Consider the following 21990-nt stretch of genomic DNA (forward strand, 5'->3'; position numbering starts at 1 on the left):
AGATAAGGTTGGAGCCTCGTGAAGTCCAAGTTGGTGCTTGGCAAAGTATAGGTTGGAGCCCGGTGATTTGAAGATTGGTGTCTTCATCTAGGGTTGGAGCCCTAATTATTATTGTACTTGATTTATTGTAAGGAAGAGGATTGGAGTCCTTGTTATTTCTGATTAGTAAAAATATTATTGTATTATTGTTCATTTTGTGTTCTAATTATAAGTGATCTTAACTGGTAAAAATAACAATTGAAAAGAAACACTGATTCACCTCCCCTCTCAGTATTTCCAACAAGACCAAGCCCTAGATGAAGATCCACCTGCAATCCTGTATAAGATCCAATGCACTCCCCTTACCTTCTAGAACAACCAAACATTAGTGTAATTGAGTAAATGAGCTTACAAATCGAGGAACTAAGTGGACACTTCATAGTGGCATGCCCTCCCACAGTGGGCTTTGGAACATACAAGTGTCTCCAAGTTTAAAAAGGAGGTTAACCAAGGACCCTATTAGGTGGTTTCAACCTCTAAGAGGCTGACAGGCCCTTGGTACATCCATCAAATAGCAGGTGGCATTTGATATAACGATGGAATGGAGTGGGTTATCAGGGGAAGATTCCAAGTCACATGCCACAGTATAAGGGTAGCTAAAATAAGTGTAAAGCTTGATATTGTAATTACATTTCTAGCAGTATATGCTTGTCAATCTAAATTCATTTCTAACAGATTATAATTATAATTTCATATAATTTCATTTCTAGCATAATATACTTTTCAATTTTATAACTAAACAAATCAATTTAGAATCAATTTAGACATATGTACATACCTGGTTTTTCTGAGTTTTCTAAGTTGGTGTCAATCCCTGGACGATGTTGTTCTTCTGATACCAAACCAACCAAATTCCTCCCTGCCTGCCTGGGATCAGTTTTTCCGGATCTCAAACCCAAAAGGCTTTGAAAGTGAAACCTTCTAGCCCCGTGCCCAAAACCTCCAAGAACAGGGCCCAATTCTCATAGATCTATATCTGAAATCCTGAGCCCCAAGGCTCATTTGTTATTTCACAAAATTTCTCTCTTAGATTCTCCATTTTCTTCCTCCCTGTCCAAAATTTCTGTCTAGAAGTAACACCCCTGCCCCCCCCCCCCCAAACTCACTTCTCCTTTTTAGATTTTATATAGGGAAGGATCCTTCCCTCCGAAGAAATCCCACCCTCTTTTCCTCCAATCAATCTTATCCTTATCCATTAATATTTTATTACTTGAGTCGGTCACCTTTATTTTAAATTACACGTACATTAAATCAGATTTTTACTTGTATATCTATATATATATATATATATATAATGGAATTTTGAACTTTATCATTTCAACCAACTTCGAGAAGAGGATGTTTTAAGTACCTTAGCATGACTTGCCAAAGGATTACAAAGTTAATTAACCTTAGTAATATTTATTTATTATTTATTTAAAATGTTATTAATGAAATTAAATAAATATATTATAAAATAGGGTATTAATTAATTATTTTAATATTTAATTCATTGTCCATATGTAGACACTTTATGTAATTAAATTGGTATGAATACTAGTACAATACTTTTAATAATTAATTCATTGATCCTTCACTTGGGAATTTTCATAATAAGTTAATATGCATACTAGCGCAGTGCATGCAATGCATGCATATGTAGCTATCATATGCATGCCTGGTATACATGCTAATATCCCTATGTTGACTGTAATTTGAGATGGGTCATTACAATAAGGGAAGCCCACACTTGGGTATATGAATGTAAGAGGAAGTAATTGTGGTACATGAGCTACCTCAACCATGATTTTTCCACCCTTCATATGCCTTTTGCCTTTTATAGATTTTTCTTTTTGTAACTGCTCGGGGCTCGAGGGGATGAGAGCATAATGCATAAGATATGTCAGTGAATACCCCCTTAAGGTGGGGCAACTCATTGCCCACTAGGGGTAGGGATAATCATGGGTTCCTTAATAATGAAAGGGGTCGATATGAGGGACCCTAGGAATCAGGGTGATGGCCATAATGATAGGGTTAGAGCTCATGTACTAAATTTGTGTGTCCTGGCTATCTTTTGCATTTTATGGTACATTTTCTCTTGAGAGTGGCCAAATTATGCTTTTTCTTTTATTTTTAGCTGCATCAACTTTTGGGGCATCGTTCCAAGCCCTATTGGAAGTGCCAACAAGGGGAACGGGAGGCTAACTCTTTGTGGACCCAGATGGGAAATATATGAATGGGGTTATAATGAGAAGAGGGGAGTGATGTGTATGGTGTTGGGAGGCGGGACTACGCAACCAAAATCAGGGTTTACCATGTAGTGCCACTCGTAAAGCTAGTAGCCAATAAAGGAGATTCCACGGGACTAGGATGCAATGTTAACCATCAAATTGGGCTGGAGAGACAAGAGTACAAATCAAGCCCACTCTTTTTGCTGAATGCCCCCAATAATCCATGCCCAAAAGTTTCCATGATAAGTAAACAAAAATACCCAACTACACAATGAGAAGCCATACCTTTGGGGTTGGGAGGCCCACCTTCAAACATACGATCATAACAGATTGGCGAGGGATCATATGGCTGGCTCAAGCGGCGGAGATAGTGGCACATCGAGCTATTTGGTGCCTACAAGGGGCTGCTCGCTGCCGGTTGAGGATCATCTAGGGGAAATTTTTTCTCCCATGGATACTACCCATGGGTGGTGGGTAATAGGATTCACACTAGTTAATGCCTCCTATGGTGTTTCATCCTCCAAGATTTTGTGAGGACACCGATTTTGGATGCACACTGTTGTATTGCATACTACTACCCAAAGAAACATTGATAACCTAGTCATGTATGAAGGACTTAACAACCTATTCAATGGATCAAATCTTTTGTTCGACCTCCCCATTTTGTTGTGGATTGCACAAAATTGTTAGGTCCCTGTTGATTCTTGCCTCCTTGCAAGCGCTGTTAAAATCCTTGGAGGCATACTTTCCGACGTTGTTGGATCTCAAGATTATTTTCTTCTTCCTTGTCTAGTTTTCCACTAGAGCTTTGAACTCTTGAAATCTGCTAAATACCTTATCCTTGGTTTTTAAGAAGCAGATCCAAGTCTTGTGACAAAAATTATCAACAAGAGAAACATAATACATGCTTCTTGTTGTTGAGGTTACTGACATTGGTCCATTTTACCACAAAATGTAGTAGTCTAATGCAAAGCCTCCCCAGGCAACCTAAGTCTTAGGGAAGCAAGGAGGTGAACCACTACTGTCAACTTAATGGCCTCTCCGCTACCATTTTGTGGTATAACGTTATCCCCACAAGGGGGGCTTCCATAACAAGGCTTAGAGGATAGATGACCTAGGGTTACTAAGACAAAGGGTTCCCTAAGGATCATTGTAACAATATCACTTAGAAAGATCTCCAATAAGGGCATGCTAAGGGGTGATAAGAGCTTAATGGTCGTGGAAGAAGGGATCCACAAAGCCTTGGGGGCTAAGATAAATTTTACAGATGTTTAAATACACTTTCCCCCAACCCCAATAAACCAAGAGAGGGCTTTTGTAAATAAGGGTTACAATAATATGTAGATTTATGACATGCAAAAGCATATAACAACCTAGAAATAACCTATAAAGTATAAGATCAACAAAGTCTTGAAGGCTATTAGAGGGGTAAGTAAAGGATAGGTCAACAAAGAGTTTTTGATTGCTGAAGATGCTTGAGACAATACCAAGTATCTATACGTCAACCACTATTTGGAGTGGTGAAATATGCAATAAATGGTGGATTTTCCCTTTTAAGCATTAAATTTTAATGAATGTAATTCCTACTTAAAGGACAATAATGTATAGTCATAAAAATGTTATTAAATGTAGATTTAGAACAAGCCCTAACGCTAGCTACCATGAAATGAAGAAAATAAGAAATTTAGAGTGATTTGCACAAGAAAACCGTTGTTTTCATTTAATTGGGCCATGGAGTCGATTAGGTTGAAGTTGAGATAAGATGACCTTAAATGATGAAGAGCGGAAAACAATTTGTTTCGCTTAGAAACTCTAGTGACTTCTTTCTTGGGAGATTTAAGGTCAAGGTATGCATGAAAACGAGTTCCTTTCATTGTTTCTTGAATGACAAATTTTGCATAAATACATAGGAAGAAGAGCTTATAAAAGATATTGTACTTTTTTATATCACACAAGATATTAATTTCAGAAATTACATGTAAAATGGAAGAAAATAACATTAGACTTACACCATTCAAGGAAGAAACACTTTATCAATCCACAAGATACCTTCTCTATCCTTAGAAACATGCCTCTTCTATAGTAATCACTAATTAGTAAAGCTAATGCCTTGGCTTCTTGGCTCAATGTTTCCTAATCTATGTATGGATGCAACCTTCTTTGCTATTTTTACATGGAAAATTGTAAACTAGCCCCTTCCCTCTTTCATTTTGGAGTCAAACTTGCTTGCATGCACTACAATTGAAGTTGATGCCACTTTGTACTGTCAGTTAGTTGGTAGCTTCCTATATTCGATTCATACCTATCTTGATATTTCTTTTGCTATTGGTCTTGTTGCCCAATATATGTAAACACTTCGTGGAAGTCATTAGAAAGCAAAAAAAAGGATACTTTGATATATTCGAGGTATAGTTTAGTTTGGGATAGATTACAGTTCATGGGGGACCCCATTGTTTGTTGGTTTCACTAATTCAAATTGGGCTAGTGACCTTGATGATCAAAAGTCTACTACATAATATTTTTAGTCTTGGTTCCAGACCTATCGCTTCGGCTTGTAAAATGCAACATGATATTGCTCTTTCTTCAGCTGAGGCAGAGTATCAAGTAACGATTAGTGCAAGTCAATAAGTGTTTTGGCTTCGTCAAATCTTTTGAAATTTTGGATTCTAGTAGGAGCATCCGACCATTGTTTGGTGTGACAATCAAAGTGCCATCAAACTCCCCAAAGATCCAGTTCAACTTTAGTGCAACAAATACATGGAGCTGCAAATGCACTTCATAAGAAAGATCATTCATGATCAAGTTATTGAAGTAGTCTTTTGTCCTATAGATGATCAAGTTGAAACATTTTCACAATGTTTGTTATGAATATGAATATGGAATAATAGAAATAATGAACTAACAGTAATAATCGTAAATAATCATGGAAGGGCATGTTTCAAAAGGCAACTTCTTACAGAAGGCCTTTTGAACCTTAATATTTATATGGGGCCCATCATTGTACTCAATCATATTACTTTTGTATGCTTAAACAATTATATACATATTATTTCTCCTATGATGTTATATTTCGGATATTCTGAATATTGTGCGTGATAACAAACTTTATTCTTATCATTTGGTATCGTAGCCTTGTTTTCTGATTCCAACCATTGGCCATATAGGCCTTTTAGCCATACAATAAAATTTTTGGAGTTTCTCCCTATTCTCCAAATCCTTGCCTACATTTAGGCTTTGGTTCACTCTTATTCTTGTAATCAAGGAAAAATAAGTAAAAATAAAAGTTTTACAAAAAATTATAGGGTTGTGGAAAAAAAATTCATATATATAAAATGGTTCTAAATCATTGTTAAGAAAGTGCATGTGAAAGTAAGAGGGAATTTTTAGGAAATATCTTTAAAACTACACGTAAGAAAAGGAAGAGTAGATAAAATAGTCTTGATTCCTCATTAATTGCCACTAGTGGTTTACAATCTCATTGTTTTGGGCACCCATGGTAATTTCCCATGGCATTTACAAGGTAAGGGAAAGCAAAAGAAATACAAATATGTCTTTCGTGAATGCTAAGTTTTATCTTTTATGAGAAGGAAATCATATACATCAAAGGGAAGTTTTGAAGTTATAAGCAGTGTGTTTGAAGTTATGTATATAAAGGTCATAAATCAAATTTTATAAAGAATTATTTTAAAAATCTATTTAAGTTTCGAAATTACTAAACTAACAAGGAAAAGTTATACATATGTAAGAATTATAAGAGGTTTATTTATCTATTTATATTTATATTTCTGTCAAAGATCAGAGCCATCATCATCACAAAAAATCTGACCATTGTTCAGAAAATCGTTCTTTGGCACAATAAATACCACTGGAATATATGTTGACATAACTTGTTAGTAGATCTCATTGAGAAAATCAAGGTGAACCTATTATGTGTGACTAGTTGGAGAAGTTGAGTACATGTGCATGTTCCCCAAATTCCATGGAGAGATTGGGTAATCAATGATAAATTGTTGCCATCGTGACATTCATTCACATGGTCGTCGATGATTGTTCATTCATCATGTAGCTTAGTCTCATTGGGATTATTGTGGGTGGATACACTACCACTGTTTGGTGTAACACTTTAGGGAAATTATTCGTTATAGTCTTGCTGGTCTGCAAAGGTGTCAAGGGTATGTGTTCACCAGAAATATCAAACATGTGGTTAAATATTAATCCCAAAGCACATCAATTCAAAGGTTGTGACCAATAATCATGCATCAAATAGTTTAATACATATTAATTAGTTGCCTTTAGCTCAAGGTGTTAATAAATACTTCATTGTAATAAACCACGAACAAGCTACGGTCGAGACAAAATGGTTTGAACAATAGTCATAGTAGGGAACTCTCATATTTTACAATTTTCATCAGTGTATATGATGCTGAATCATATACTCAAAATGTTGATGAGATGTTCGTTTAATTTTTTTCCTATTAAGTTATGTGAGCACCTAGCATTTATGACTAATGTGTTGGCATTATGACTAATGTGTTATCCTTGATGGCAACCTACTTGATGTGTTGCCTATTTATGGCAACCTACTTGATGAAGATGTCAACATGATGTGTCTACATGTGACAGAAAAGGATTATCAATTCAGAGACAAAAGAATGATAAAGATGACATTTGAAGAAGTATACGCAAATTAGGTCAACCAAAGTCGAGTAGACGCAGGTTCTATGAAGCAAAGTTGTGTATACACAGGTTGTATGAAGCAAATTCGTGTACACACTTAGGTTTTTTGAAGCAAAGTAGAGTATACATGGGTTCTGTAAAGAAAAGCCGCACACACACAGGAGTATGAAGAAGAAAATGTGCGTACATATTCCGCACCATGGTATTCCAAATACCAAGGATCTTTACCCTGGTATTGACCCATGGTATTGAGCCCAACAACGTATATTTGATCTCGTCCAAGAATACCATTGACACGAGTATGGTTTTGACCTGTGGTATTGTTTAAGGGCTAATCTATATAAGGAGATGAAGATGAAAGTGTTTATGGTGTGCAAGTGATGAATATTATATGAACAGTTAGATCTGAAGAAAATATGCATGTAATGGGCTGTTAATGATTTGCTTGATCTAAAACTAAGTATGCACCTGGGAATTTGATGATGGATCAGATCCAATAGATCTGAAATGATAGTTTGATTATGGGTTGATTTTGTTAGTGATGATAGTGTCTTGACGCTTGATATTTTTGTGTATGCTAAGATCTGGTATGTCTGAAGTTCTGTGATGCAGCAAAGGTATGTCCCAGTAATTGCAAATTTGTACGTGGATTTGATAACCTGAAAGGTGCGTACACATGCGAGTTTAACACAGGTAAGTAGTGTATATATTCAGATCTTTATGCAGGTTTGATTATGGAGAAGCACATATACATGTGGATGTTTGATCAATTTAATCAGGCTTGCTGTGTTTTTGCTGTCTATCAATGAAGTCTTACTTGATGATCTGGGCTTAATAGTGATGTTTTGATTGAGGATTGATTGATTGAAGAATGATGAAGCTACTAGCTGTTTGTGATTGAAGATCAGTGATGGTTCTGTGATTATTTCAGAATGATGCAATGGATCTGTGTATGATTTAGTATTTATTTCAGAGTGACAGTGGTTCAGTTTCAGGGTTCAATGTTTTGAGATCTGTACGCAAGTATGCTTCAAGGAAGTCACGTATACATGCGGGTTTGCTACAATAAAGTAGTGTATATATTCTGATAGTTTATTGATCAGGGCTTTCAGTTGATTCAGTAAGTTGATGCAGTATTTGGATTCAGTGTTAGTATTTTGGTTACAACGATCTAACTGCCTTGGTTGTTTGTGGATAAGTTGATTGATTTGGATTTCATTTGATTTAGTGATTGGTTGATTCAGTTGGTTCAATGATTGGTTGGTTCAATGGTTGAATTACAATGATCAATTTTTAGTTTTGATATTTAGTTTTGGGCTTAAATTATGATAGTGGGTCCAGTCTGGAAATTTGGTGAAATGTGGCCTACAGTTGTGATGTTGTGTATTAGGTGGATCTAGTATGAAAATTTATGAAACGTGGTCCATAGAAGTGTTGAGGGTTGCAGCGTTTAGTGAGGAAGTGGAAGCTTCCTTCCAATGGTAGTTGGTAAATTAGATTAGGGGGTTGGAGCTCCTTTCCGGTGGGTGTCGGTGAACGAGATCAGGGGGTTGGATCTCCCTTCCAGTGGGTACTGGAGAATGAGAGAAGGTTGTAGACTTCTACAGGTGGGTGCCTCTGTGGTGGTATGAATCAAGAAAATGAGAGGGTAGGCATGTTTTTCTTGGAGGAACTATATTTGGAGGAAAACAACCCCAAATTTCCCTCAAAACAACTTCAAAACTCAAAAAATGCATTCTGTGGGGTTTATGGTTGCCTTGACAATAAACCCACCGGTTTATGATGGAACCGATCGGTTTGACCATAAACCGACCGGTTCCATCCTAACTGACCTATTACGACCAATTTTTTTTATTTTTTGGCGAAGGGAGGGGTCAACCCGGGTTTTTTTGCTGGTTTGACCCGGTGGGCTAATGAACCGGTCGGTTTGACCGGTTACCGGTTGAAACCGGCCGGTTTTTAAAACACTAAGTGATAGTTACAGATGTCAGCAAATATTCAAGTTTGTGAGCAACCCGTTTTTTATTGATCAAGAATGAAGAAGAAAGTAACAAAGAAATACATGTATGAGCTTTTGTTCTAATTGTGATCCATTTCCTTGTCTATGCAATAATGATGGTGATGATGACAATAAAACAACTGAACTTGCACTTATGGGTAAAAGTGAAAGTAAGCACTCTAAAGAGAAAACAGATTCAAAAATGATGCCTCTAGAAGCAGAAGATCAAGGCAAGTCAGAAACAATGGACAATGCAAATGTGCCTATGCTGAGCAAAGATAATTATCAACAATGGAAAGAAAAGATGAAGTATAATCTAATGAATCTTGATGTCTGGTATCTAGTGTGCAATGGCTACACCAATATTCCTCCATCAGACAAGGAAGTGCAAAAGAACAATAAGGCTTTGAGTGACATCTTTTGTAGCATATCTGATTCAACATTAAATAAGGTTATGCATTATACAACTGCAAAGCAAGTGTGGGATAAGATACAAGAAATCCATGAAGAAATCCCAAAGGGGAAGATTCCTCATCAAGGAAACTACCAAGGTAACAAGGTTACTTGGGAGCGGGAGCGGGAGCGACATTTTTAGAAGCTCCCGGTTTGGGAGCGATATATATATATATATATATATATATATATATATATATATATATCTATATCTATATATATATATATATATATTAATATTTTGATGCATATACGTCAACAAAAGCATGTAGAATAATGAATTAGATATAAAAAACATAAAATACATAGATTGAACCATATAACAACAATCATCTAGAAGTTATAATCTTCATCAACCATGTCCACAAGTTAGTAACATAGTAACATACAACATATTGAGTCTCATGATTCATCAATCTTAAAGTTTCAAGCTTTCAAAATTCAATATATAACATTTATCATTGTTGATCACCAAAGTTGTACTTGTAAAGCTAAGTGTAACCATTACAACAAATAATATCTAACACGAAATGAAATGTTATAAAATGAAATGAAACAACTTTCAACTTTCACAAAGCATCATATTCATAATTCATTACTAATGAGTTTTAATTGCCAACTTCAAACTTCAAACTTAATTTGTCATATATTGTTTACAAAAAATATCATAATAAATATGAAAGAGTCAATAGTTATAAAAACTACTGCAAACTAGAAAAGACATGTAAATCTATTATCTATTGCTAATGCTTGGGCCTCTTGTTGCCACGAGAAATGTCTAATTTTTTAGTCTTTGTGGTGCTGTACCTGTTTCCCGTAGGAAGTCGTTGGCTGCAAAAACTATGCCAAGAAACCAACTCAACCAACCTTTAGGTTCAAGCTGGCCCTTGAACCAGAGGGGGCTCCCTCAGTTTTTATGAGGCTTTGTTTAACGTTGTTCACCTGTCATTTAACAACAGCCTTTGAAGCACAATGGCTAGATTTATGGTTTTAATTGGGGGTAGTTGGCGATCAATGATAGTTCCTACTCATGATTTAAAGGGTCTCTCACAAGGTTCCTTTTGAAAGTCTCAGCTTCCATCTTGACAGAATAACTTCGCTTATTCAAGAATTATGGTAGAAGAATGTAAGGGGATTCCTAATAATTGAAAATGACAAGGATCATATTAAATCAGTAACAAGGATCATATTAAATCAGTAAATGTTGCTGTGGACTCTAAAGAATATTGTGAAGGTCTTGAAGCTGAGATTGTTTCTCTAAGAGCAGATCTTGAAAAATCAGATAAGCGGAATGGACAACTACTTCAAGCATTTGAAGAACAAGAAAATGGGCTAAAAGAAGATATTCTCAAATTAAAGCAGCAAGTGGAGGAAGGAAGAAGGGTTGAAGAAGTTATGAAGAAGCAATATCTAGAAAAGAAAAAACAATATCAGGTTGAGGTAAACATCCTAAAATGTAAATTAGAAGAAAAGGATAAACATTTGCGATTTCAAGATAGTGCTAAGATTTTGGATAATATTCTTAGTAGTCAGAGGTCTCCTGCGATCAAATCTGGTTTTGGCTTTCATGAAACTGTTGAAGGATAATCTAGTTCACAAGTTGAGGCAAGGAATTTAAAGAGTAACAATGCAAAAACTGAGATAAGAAGTCGACCTGATCAACAACCAAGGAAAGTGAACCTTCAAACAAATTCCTTTACTCCTAATTATAGAAATGTTAATCGACTCTCCCCTCTGATCAATAATGTTGAATGTTCTATATGTCATTAATATGGACACGTTGCAACCAATTATAGAAGTAGACTATTCCAAGCTAATAACCACCTCACAAAAAGGTCATCAAGTTCTAGGCACTTTAAGAGATATTGTTTTGCTTGCAATATATTTGGTCACAAAGCCATTGATTGCAATAGAAGGAATATGAAACAGAAATATTATGATTCCTCTGCTCATATAAGATGTTATTCTTGTAACAAGTTTGGGCATGTAGCAAAAGAATGCAAGAACAAGTCGATGGATCGCTGTAGACAACATGGTAAGCAACCAGATAAGAATATTGATGTTAGAAGCCCTGCAAATGATGGATCCACCAACATTTCTCATAATAATCAGAAAGAAGAAGAACATATAAGGTGTGGTCTTGCTCTCTGCTCATTTAAAGATGAAGATGAATGGTCCATAGATAGCGGATGCTCTCATCACATGACTGGAGATAAGAGTAAGATCGAGTCTCTCAAGAAAAACCAATATGGTAATGTTATTCTTGGAACTAATGTTCTAACAAAAGTTCTGAGAAAGGGTAAAGCCAAAATTAATAAACATAAAGGAGTAGTTGATGCCTTATTAGTTTAAGGACTAAAGCATAATATTCTAAGTGTAGGTCAAATGGCAGATAAAGGAAATATATTTGTCTTTACATCAACCAAATGCAAGGTTATGGATGAAGAAATTGGATAAGTCATAGCAAGAGGATATAGAAACCAAGATAAATTATATGTGCTTGAAGAACGGAATTCTCGTAGATATGAGGATTCAAACTCAGAGTAAAAGAAGATGGTGCCCATTGCAGTCCATTATTCTTAAAATAATACTTCTAATAGTGACTGCAAAAAGTGATGTGAGGTACATGAACTCGTAAAGAACGAAAGATGATTATCAGGGGGAGTAATACATGTTTTGACTTGATGATGATTTCTATGATTGTTTTGATATCCATGTTGGTTATACTACTGACAATGCATCTGGTGTAGTAACAATAATCAGGTACATACAATAGAGGCTTGGGGGGGATGAAGTTGTGAATTTTCAGTGTTTAACTTTCTATACGTGGATTCTATGAAGACAAGTCGCGTATATACGCAAGTTTTGATCTGAACAGTTGCGTATATTTTGCTGTGATGAAGAAACAGTGAGTCAAACTTAAGAAAATGCTCTGATATGCTTCAATCAATTATTATTTAGCTTTTTTTTTCTTGATGGTTGATGGTTACGATCTGTTGATGCTATGTAGAAGTAGTTTTGTCTTTTTATAAGTTGATGCCTCGATGGATAACTGATTGATGAAGATACTTTGATGTTATTACTGATATATGAGATGATATGATCATATCTGACAATGAACAATTGGCATAGGTTCAGGGGGAGCATTTGCTATGCTTATAATAATGCATTGTTGGCATTATGTTTACTTTAGAATTCCTTGGTACATAATGATGCTTATCAATGGTGATGTTGCTTATGTTTCTGCAGTTCTTAAATGATGATGCATGAGTTGCTAATTATGGTTGATTCTTATCAGTTGTGGAAAGAACATGTAGATCGTGTTATGTCATGCTATGATTATTTGATGATAATGTTGCTATCATGGATGATAATGGGATGAGTAGTTGATAATGATGTGTACCTGAGTTGCGTATTGGTGAAATAGTTCTTGATGAAGTGGTGTTGATGTGATAGTTCTTCTTGCATGAAGAAAATGGTGTTACTTCAGGTTTCATGAAAGACATCTTCTAAAGGTTACTGTAGGAGACATGGCATACTTAGTCACATATTGCTACTTTATGATGATGTGATCAGTTCTCACATATGTTGATTATGCCCTTGATGAACGTGGATTGAGGTTCTTCCTACGAAGGGAAAGAGCAAGTTGACCTTGATGAGTTCAAGAGGATGAGTTGATAGTTGATCCCTACATATTGATGCTGCATACTTGGTCACAGGTTGATGATATTAAAACTACATTGTCTTATCTTGCAAATTGATGATGAAAAGGTGCAGGTTGCTGTTGACAGATACTTATGGTGTGTTGAAGAATCTAGGGCATTTAGAATCAAGGTGATTCTTCTTAGCATGATAACAATTTGTGAAGTGTTTTTACAATTTTATCTTAGCTTGGTCTTCTTGTCATTATTAGTGGGTGTGTTTACTTCATCAAACTGCTATCAAAAACAAAGAGACAAGAACACAAGATTTTTGGCATTCTGCCAGGGCCAAAAGTTCTCCCTCTTGGAGAGGAAAACCCGCACAAAATTCTCCTTATAGAAATTCCAATTGACGAATACCAACACCATGACCCTTGACCCATCCTGCCACTCCAAGACAAAGACATCAATCCCTTTCTCTGTCACTGCTGAGATCAACATCATCACTGCTTCTATACTGATGTCATCACACTACTGCTACACCTTTGCTGAGATCATCCTTGCTGCTCCTTCACCGAGATCATCATTGATGTATTTTCATTGAGATCACTATTGCTGCAACATTGAGACCATGATTACATCTATGCCAAGATCAGGACTGTGTATGAGAACGTATCACAGAGATCCCTCCTTATCCCGAATATATTACGGTTGTGATTACAGTAAGCATAAAGTATATGACTGAGATATGAGTCATCATACAATGCGTCTATCTGGAATGTCAATATCATTACAAGTGTGATTGAGAGTATGCCGAGAGGGTATATGTGCTTACTGTGGGATCATCGTGATCCTCTATATTGAAGCTGTAGGATTTTCAAGACCATGATAATTATGCCGAGGATGTAACGCTTGTTACTTCTTGTAACCCTAGTCACTGCTTCTTATTATGCTGAGATTGCAACAAAGATACCACTTGGATTAGTATGCTGAGGTTGCTAGAAGACAGATCCAAATTTTCTCACTGTGATATACTGCGAGATTTTGCTTGTCACAATCATGCCGAGATTGTTAGTAACACTGTAGGATTCTGGAGATCATCTTTGCCACAGGAAAACAATGATTATGATCCCTTTCACTAAAATGAGCACCACTGAGGAGGAGAGGACTATCATTGTGATCATCACTGAAATTGATGAGGTCTTTCGAGATCCTGTACCCAACCGAGATCTCCTTCCTGCACCTCATATCCAACCGAAATTTCAGAGAAGAGAATGCGAGTTATATGCCTCTCATTTGTTGATACCTTAGCCACCTATTTATAGTGGTTTGTCCTAAAAAATGAGCCGACTTGTCAAGTGAACCGACATGTCCTTATATTGAGCCGACATGATATTTAAATATATATTTAATTCATTTTTGAAGCCGACATGATGACCTTCTTAACATTTTGCTTGCAGACTTCTTGTGCTTGCTAATGGAGGATTGATCTTGGTCTTTGGAGGGCTGCTACACACTTTTGTAGACTTGTATACATTTACATAGGCTCATGAGGAGCTTCTTTATACATGACATGACTCTTTGACATATCAATAAATCCTAAAGAAATCAAGAAGTCTTTGACCTAATGACACTTCTTGCTCATGAAACCCATGTAGCAAGGTATACAAAAATAATTTATTCTCTTTTATTACATCATTTACAAAGATCGTGTCATTATGAAGACCAAACCTAGTTACAATTTCTTCAACATGGTGCAGATCCTACATAGCATACGATGGTTGATGAAGACTATGTTGGTCTTATTACCTCACTATAGAGGTCTTTGGTCTTTTTTATAAATGTCATATCTGTCATTTGATGTAAAGGTCATGTAAAGATCTATGATGTAATCATTGTAAAATTCAGTGATGTATGGCTATTGTGGTCAAGTTTTTTGGGGCATATGATGTAATTTGTAACCCCACTGTGCTTGGGTGGTTGACTTGATAATGAAGTCAACCACTGTGATTGGGTGATTGATGTAAGTTTGGGTCCTTGGTGATAGGAAAAGTCATATTCAGTTGAGTCATAGAGTCATGTACTTCATTGTACATCCCTTAGAAATTTCAGCATGTGCTCAGGGGGAGCATGGTCAGTATTTGGTGTTCATATTTAGCAATTCAACAATGCTCAAGAGAGTAGCCTTCATTCAACATTGGTCAGCCCTTTGCCCTTGATGTCAAAGGGGGAGAGTAACTTGGTATTTGAAAATCTTGGTGATTAGCTTGATGTGTCTTATAGGTATTTGCAGGTTGTGGTGACCAAACACCAAAGTGGTTGCCATCAAGTCCAAAGGGGGAGATTGTTGGCATTATGACTAATGTGTTGTCCTTGATGGAAACCTACTTGATGTGTTGTCTTTTGATGGCAACCTACTTGATGAAGATGTCAACAGGATGTGTTTACATGTGGTAGAAAAGGATTATCAGTTCATAGACAAAAGAATGCTAAAGATGAAGTTTGAAGAAGTATATGCAGGTTTGGTGAAGCAAAGTCGAGTATACGTAGGTTCTATGAAGCAAAGTCGTGTACACACTCAGGTTTGGTGAAGCAAAGTAGAGTATACACAGGTTTTGTAAAGAAAATCCGCGTACACACGCAAGTATGAAGAAGAAAAGGCGTGTACATATTCCGCACCATGGTATTCCAAATACCAAGGATCTTTACCATGGTATTGACCTATGGTATTGAGCCCAACAACGAATATTTGATCCCATCCAAGAATACCATTGGTACTAGTATGGTTTTGACTTGTGGTATTGTATAAGGGCTAAGCTATTTGAGGAGATGAACATCAAAGTGTTTGTGGTGTGCAAGTGATGAATATTTTATGAATAGTTAGATCTGAAGCAAATGTGCATGTAATGGGCTGTTAATGATTTGCTTGATCTAAAACTAAGTATGCACTCGAGAATTTGATGATGGATCAGATCCAATAGATTTGAAATGATAGTTTTGATTATGGGTTGATTTTATCAGTGATGATATTGTCTTGATGTGTGATTTTTATGTGTATGTTGAGATTTGGGTATGTTTGAAGTTTTGTGATGCTGCGAAAGTTTGTGCCAGTAATTGCAGATCTGTACACGGGTTTGATAGCCTGAAAGGCGCGTACACACGTGAGTTTAACACAGGGAGGTCGCGTATATATTTAGATCTATACACGGGTTTGATTCTGGAGAAGTGTGTATACACGCATAAATGTTTTGAGAAAAGCGTGTATATAAGCTAGGTTTTCCCTGAAAAAATGTCTTATCAGTTTAATCAATCTTGATGTGTTTCCACTGTCTGTCAATGAAGTTTTACTTGATGATTTGGGCTTAATAGTGATGTTTTAATTGAGGATTGATTGATTGAAGAATGATGAAGCTACTAACTGTTTGTGATTGAAGATTAGTGATGGTTTTGTGATTATTTCATAATGATGCAGTGGATTTGTGTATGGTTCAGTATTTATTTCATGGTGACAGTGGTTCAATTTCAGGGTTCAATGTATTGAGATCTGTATGCGAGTATGCTTCAAGGAGGTCGTATATACACGTGGGTTTGCTACAGTAAAGTAGCATATATATTCTGATAGTTTATTGATTAGGGCTTTCAGTTGAATCAATAACTTTATGCAGTATTTGGATTTAGTATTAGTACTTCGGTTACAATGATCGAACTGCTTTGATTGTTTGAGGAAAAGTTGATTGATTTGGGTTTCATTTGATTCTGTGATTGGTTGATTCAGTTGGTTTAGTGATTGGTTGGTTCAATGGTTGAGTTATAGTGATCAATTTTCAGTTTTGATATTTGGTTTTGGGCTTAAATGATGATAGTGGGTCCAGTCTGAAAATTTGATGAAACATGGCCTACAGTTGTGATGTTGTGGATCAGGTGGATCCAGTATGAAAATTTATGAATCTTGGTCCACTGAAGTGTTGAGGGTTGGAGCCTTTAGTGAGGAAGTCGAAGCTTCCTTGCAGTGGTAGTTGGTAAATCAAATCAGGGGGTTGGAGCTCCCTTCTGATGGGTGCCGTTAAACAAGATCAGGGTGTTGGAGCTCCCTTCCAGTGGGTGCTGGAGAGTGAGAGAAGCTTGTAGCTTTCTGCAGGTGGGTTTCTATGTGCTGGTATGAGTCTGCGCCAGTACAAGATTGTAAGAAGTTTTTCTTTATAACAAAAAGAAGACAGAGACGAAAACAATGATGGTTTTTTTCCACATTGGGTTTCCACCTAAAAAATCTTGGTGTTCATGTGTGTTGATGTGCATGTGTGCTGGTTTATTTTGTTCTTACTCCACATGGTTACTGCTTAATTAATGTTTAATGAGTTACTGATACACTGGCTCAAGGTAAATAGATGATGAATTAACTGAAAGGTAAGTTTATTGGATATATGCTAGTTGTTTGTATAACAGTTGCGTACATACGCGAGTTCCCTTTAGTAAAGTCGCGTACATAAATCTGGATATGAAATTGAAAAGTTTAATGATTTTTAAATACTAATTCACCCCACCCCTTCTCATTGTTTTTCCCAACAACTGGGCTATCACTTTTGATATTATTTGCTAAATGAAAAATTCATTTCACTAGTCTGTTATTTGTGACAAGTTTGTCTCAAGTGGATTTTATTTTTATTATAAGTTTTTGTCTTATATTACATTTCCTCTGTATTATTACATGTCACTAATATCAACAATATTTGATATGGTAATGTGCAAGACTGTGTAGATTTCCCTTAAAACATATGTGTACCTATTTTGTTATTATTTGTTAGATAAATATTTTTTATAGTCGTTCCTCTCAAAAAATGGGTTGTGTTATAACTTACTTTTATTTTATCGTTTTGCAGCCTCAAGGCATTTGTATGTTCTTTGACAGGGCATGCTGATTCACAGGTATATATACATGTATTTATTTATTTATCTTTTGAGCACTTTAAAAGAAAAAAATGAATTCTAAACTTGTATTTTATTATTCATGTTTCAATGTTTGTGAAAGATAGCATGATCATATCTTTTTTTAATCTTTAATTTTTGCTTCCTCCTTTTATTATTGTCTTATGCTTGGCAATTAATACTTCTTTCCTTGTTAGTAGTGTTAAAAATCAATATTCCATTTGGTAGTAGTGTTAAAGATCAATCTTTTGCACCTGTCATTGAAATTGTTATAGATTGAGATAAATATGGAATTATTTCTTTCTCTATCATTTTTTGAGCGAGGTTAGCATGCTTGTGATCAAATACCATGCCCTTCATTTGTTTGGGCTTTTGTAACAACCTAATTAGTTCAATGCTTATTGACCTTTTTCTTTAGTCGTTTGTTCTAGTGCACAGATCTGATGTATGTTGGTTGAGTAAGCTAAATAAAGTTAGTTTGTTGTTTAAGTCCATGCCATAGTTAGCTAGGGTTTGTTTTATATGTAAGTGCATATCTTGTATGCATTTCTATTGTTCAACAATATCCAAGTTTAAAAGCTTGGAGTCACAAGTCATCAAACATGCAAGTCGTAAGGTCAAATCTCACCCACAATTTGGGTGCATATTCTTAGTCCAAATATAGATTGAAGTGCAGGTCAAGCAAGGATGAAGCAACCTCATTTGATGAACCCTATCCTAGAATAGAAAGTATAAACCAAAGTCCAACTCCACTAAAGTGAAGTTAAAGGGAACCAAACTAATGGTAAATTGAAAGTCAACTACATGCACATTACATGTCCACTCCTAGATTTGGCATAGTCATCATCTAGTCTAAAATAGGAAGGTGATGCCCACAAGTGTCTAGGAAGCTTTCTCCTCAAGTTGTGTGCTTCTCTCTCAAAGACATGCAATCTCCTAGAATAACAAAACTTGTTTTGGCACTGAATTGAGTTCAATTGCATGAAATTTGACGTGAAAAATCAACTCAAGGTTGGGTGCGTACTAATCCCTAGGCCATAAGTAGGTCATTGGTATGCATGAAAGTCTAAGAAACTTTCTCCTGAAGTAGTGTACACACTTTCTCCGATAATAGCTTTTGATCTACCTTCTCGTTGGAGAGCTATTTTTCTTGCGTGGAAGTTGTTCTTCAACCCAACTTGCTAGAGTTCATGCTGCACGTCTAGTATTCCTCAATTTCTACTAAACTTTATTTTCTACTAATGTTGCCCTATCCTTTTGGTGCTAAGTCCTTTATGGTGGGCAAGTTTTTCTTGTTGAATTCTTGGTCCAACATGGAAGGCTCATAGAATATTAGATTTTCCACATTCACTTTTGGTTAAATGCACATATATGGGGGTAGATTGAGTCTATATGAATTATCATTATTACACACCTTTTCCAATACTTAAAAAGTACTATACTACACAACCTTGGTCTTCTGACTAGGAGCTTGTAGCATTTTTATGTTCAGATACATCTGAACTTTGTCACCCTCTTGGGTATCCCAAAGTGCACCTAGACCTTTTCAAAGAACGTGTTTGTTGCATCTTGTCCATTGATGGCCTTTTCACAAGACATGATAATGGACATCTTACTAAACCTGTCAACTACCGCAAAGAGCTAGTCGCGTAACTTCCTTTCTCTTGAGAGACCACTTGTGAAATCAGTTGAGATGTTCTCCTAGGGTCTAGTAGGTAGAGATGTGGGATTCTATAAATCATGCTTTGTATTATTGGGGTTGCTAGTAGAACCAAGTATTTATCCTTTAGTGTACTAGGCTACATCTTCTTGCATTTTAGGCCAATAGACATACCTCTATAAGTTGGAAACTATCATTTGAACAACAAAATTCCTTACAACTTTGGAGGTGTGAGCCTCTTTGTTAAGCTACAATCTTTCACCTTTAGGAACACATAACTTGTTGAGCTTATAGAGTGACCCATCTTGGAGATAATAGTTAGCCTTAGTATCACCTTTTACATGAAATTGGCCTTGTAGCCATTGAAACACCTCTTTGAAGTTCTTGTCCTGTATGTATACTTGTTTGTCTGTAATATGTATCATGGGTGAAAGATTGCATGTGCATAAGAGTTATCAAAACTATGTTCAAACTTAAAATGTCATATATTGTTTAAAAAAATATCATAATAAATATGAAAGAGTCAATAGTTATAAAAGCTACTAGAAACTAGAAAAGAGAAGTAAATCTATTATTTATTTCTTATGCTTGGGCCCCTTGCCACCACGAGAAATGTCTAATTTTTTAGTCTTGTTGGAAAATCAAGATCTTTGTCATTAATATCAGGCCTCTTGCCACCACGAGAAATGTCTAATTTTTTAGTCTTGTTGGAAAATTAGGATCTTTGTCATTAATATCACCCTCTAAGCATTAATATCCAGAGGTATCTTTGTCATTACTTTTGTATCTGTATAGGGATCTTTGTCATTAATATCACCCTCTAAGCATTAACATAAGATAAAAAAAGCATAACATGTCAAGTCAAGATTTTGTTTGAATGATGCGTACATTTTTAGGAGGGTCATGATAGAGGAGTTCGACAACCAATGTCACTAACATCAAGGTACATAGAGGGATTGGTGCTCTTGACTAAATATGAGTTCCATATCCTAATACATGACAAAATTCAATGGAAACATTGTAATCCCCCAACCCTGAAATCTTGAAAAACTGATAAGTCTGCTGGATTTTGAATGAAATCTAAAATTCTACTTTCTCCATATGAAATCCAATGAGGTCGGAACCACTCTCAAACATCCTGAGTCATTTCATGGTAATGTTAAAAATTTAAGTGGCCTAGACTTGATCATTAAGTTGCCCCATTCAAAAATGATTTGTTTCTTTCAAAAAACATTACCACAAAAAAAAATTGCAAAAAAGGCAAAACGCTCCCGAAAATGCTCCTGAAAAGGTAGGGAGTCTCTCCCGCCTGGACCGTGGATTGGGAGCGAGATCGAGTGGGGGGGGGGGTGCTCCCCTGCAACACTGGAATGAATCAAAGATAAAAGGGCTAGTTGTAGAGATCCAGATGGGGCTTTTTCATGATCTAAAGCAGCAAAATGAGAGCCCTAGATCTGGGTAGATCTGGAAGTGTTTGATAGTGAGAAGAAGCCCTAGAAGAGGACAAATCCATGGAGCTGTTTCGGGTCAAGAGAAACAACATTATGGAGTGCAAGTACAGTGATGAGGAGACATCCAAATCACTGTTAGAGGGTAGATCTACAAGCCCTAGGAGAGAGCAGTCTTGTGTGCCCTAGATTAGTGAAGCATCGACTGTAGAATGGGTAGATCTGAAGATGAAGTTGTTGTGAAGAATGAGATTCCTAGATCTGTGCAATAGAGGAGCTGTTGCAGAACAGAGGGCAGTTGATATGCAACCCTACTTCAGTCAAGGACTGAAGATGGGCAATGCAAGAACAACAAGCAATGCAGGAATAACAATGCAGGAAGGAGTTCAGATGAGGCAGATGGATGGAGCAGCCAAAAGAACATGACTTAGGTGTGAAAATTCCCTTGAAACACAACAACTGGAATTAATTCTCCTCGCTGATTAGCAATTTATTAATTTTCTGACTAATACCGAATTAATCACACTACAATTTTTTCACCTTGAAAATTAACTGCGGAAGCAAAAATATGAACTGAGAAATGCTAGCACATAAAATTAACATGGTTGGTTTTGGACAAACGTCCTTGGAAAAATCCAATGTGGGAAATCCGGTGCAACAACTGAGGGTTTATTTTATTATGCAACAGTGAATTTTGAGTACTATCTTTGGAAGCCTAATTGGCTATCCAATTAGCAAGATCTAATAAAAAATATTTGAAGGTTCTCTTCCTCGACAAGCAAACCTTGACCTCTGAAAATTGGCTGCCAACCTCTGTGCAGACCGATTATGCTTTTGAAGATCTGTGCAACTGTGCTGGGAAATCTCGCACGCAAGGTTACTTGGGAGCGAGAGCAAAAACAGGGAATGGGAGCAGGGAGCGACATTTTCAGAAGCTCTA

At 36.3% G+C, this 21990-nt stretch overlaps 1 protein-coding gene across 1 annotated transcript in view; it reads left to right on the plus strand.

The window, feature by feature from the left end:
* Nucleotides 1-21990, plus strand: part of LOC149204281 (histone-lysine N-methyltransferase ASHH2-like) — a 276549-nt gene that overhangs the window by 199872 nt on the left and 54687 nt on the right. The window contains exon 14 of the mRNA XM_089394677.1: nucleotides 17897-17942. Within this exon, the coding sequence (XP_089250803.1) occupies nucleotides 17897-17942 (46 nt within the window). The remainder of the gene's footprint in view (nucleotides 1-17896; nucleotides 17943-21990) is intronic.

This window comes from Pinus tabuliformis, chromosome 1_2, assembly GCF_031772625.1.
Source record: "Pinus tabuliformis cultivar Carrire ecotype Pingquan chromosome 1_2, CPIR1, whole genome shotgun sequence".
NCBI classification, from domain to species: Eukaryota; Viridiplantae; Streptophyta; class Pinopsida; order Pinales; family Pinaceae; genus Pinus; species Pinus tabuliformis.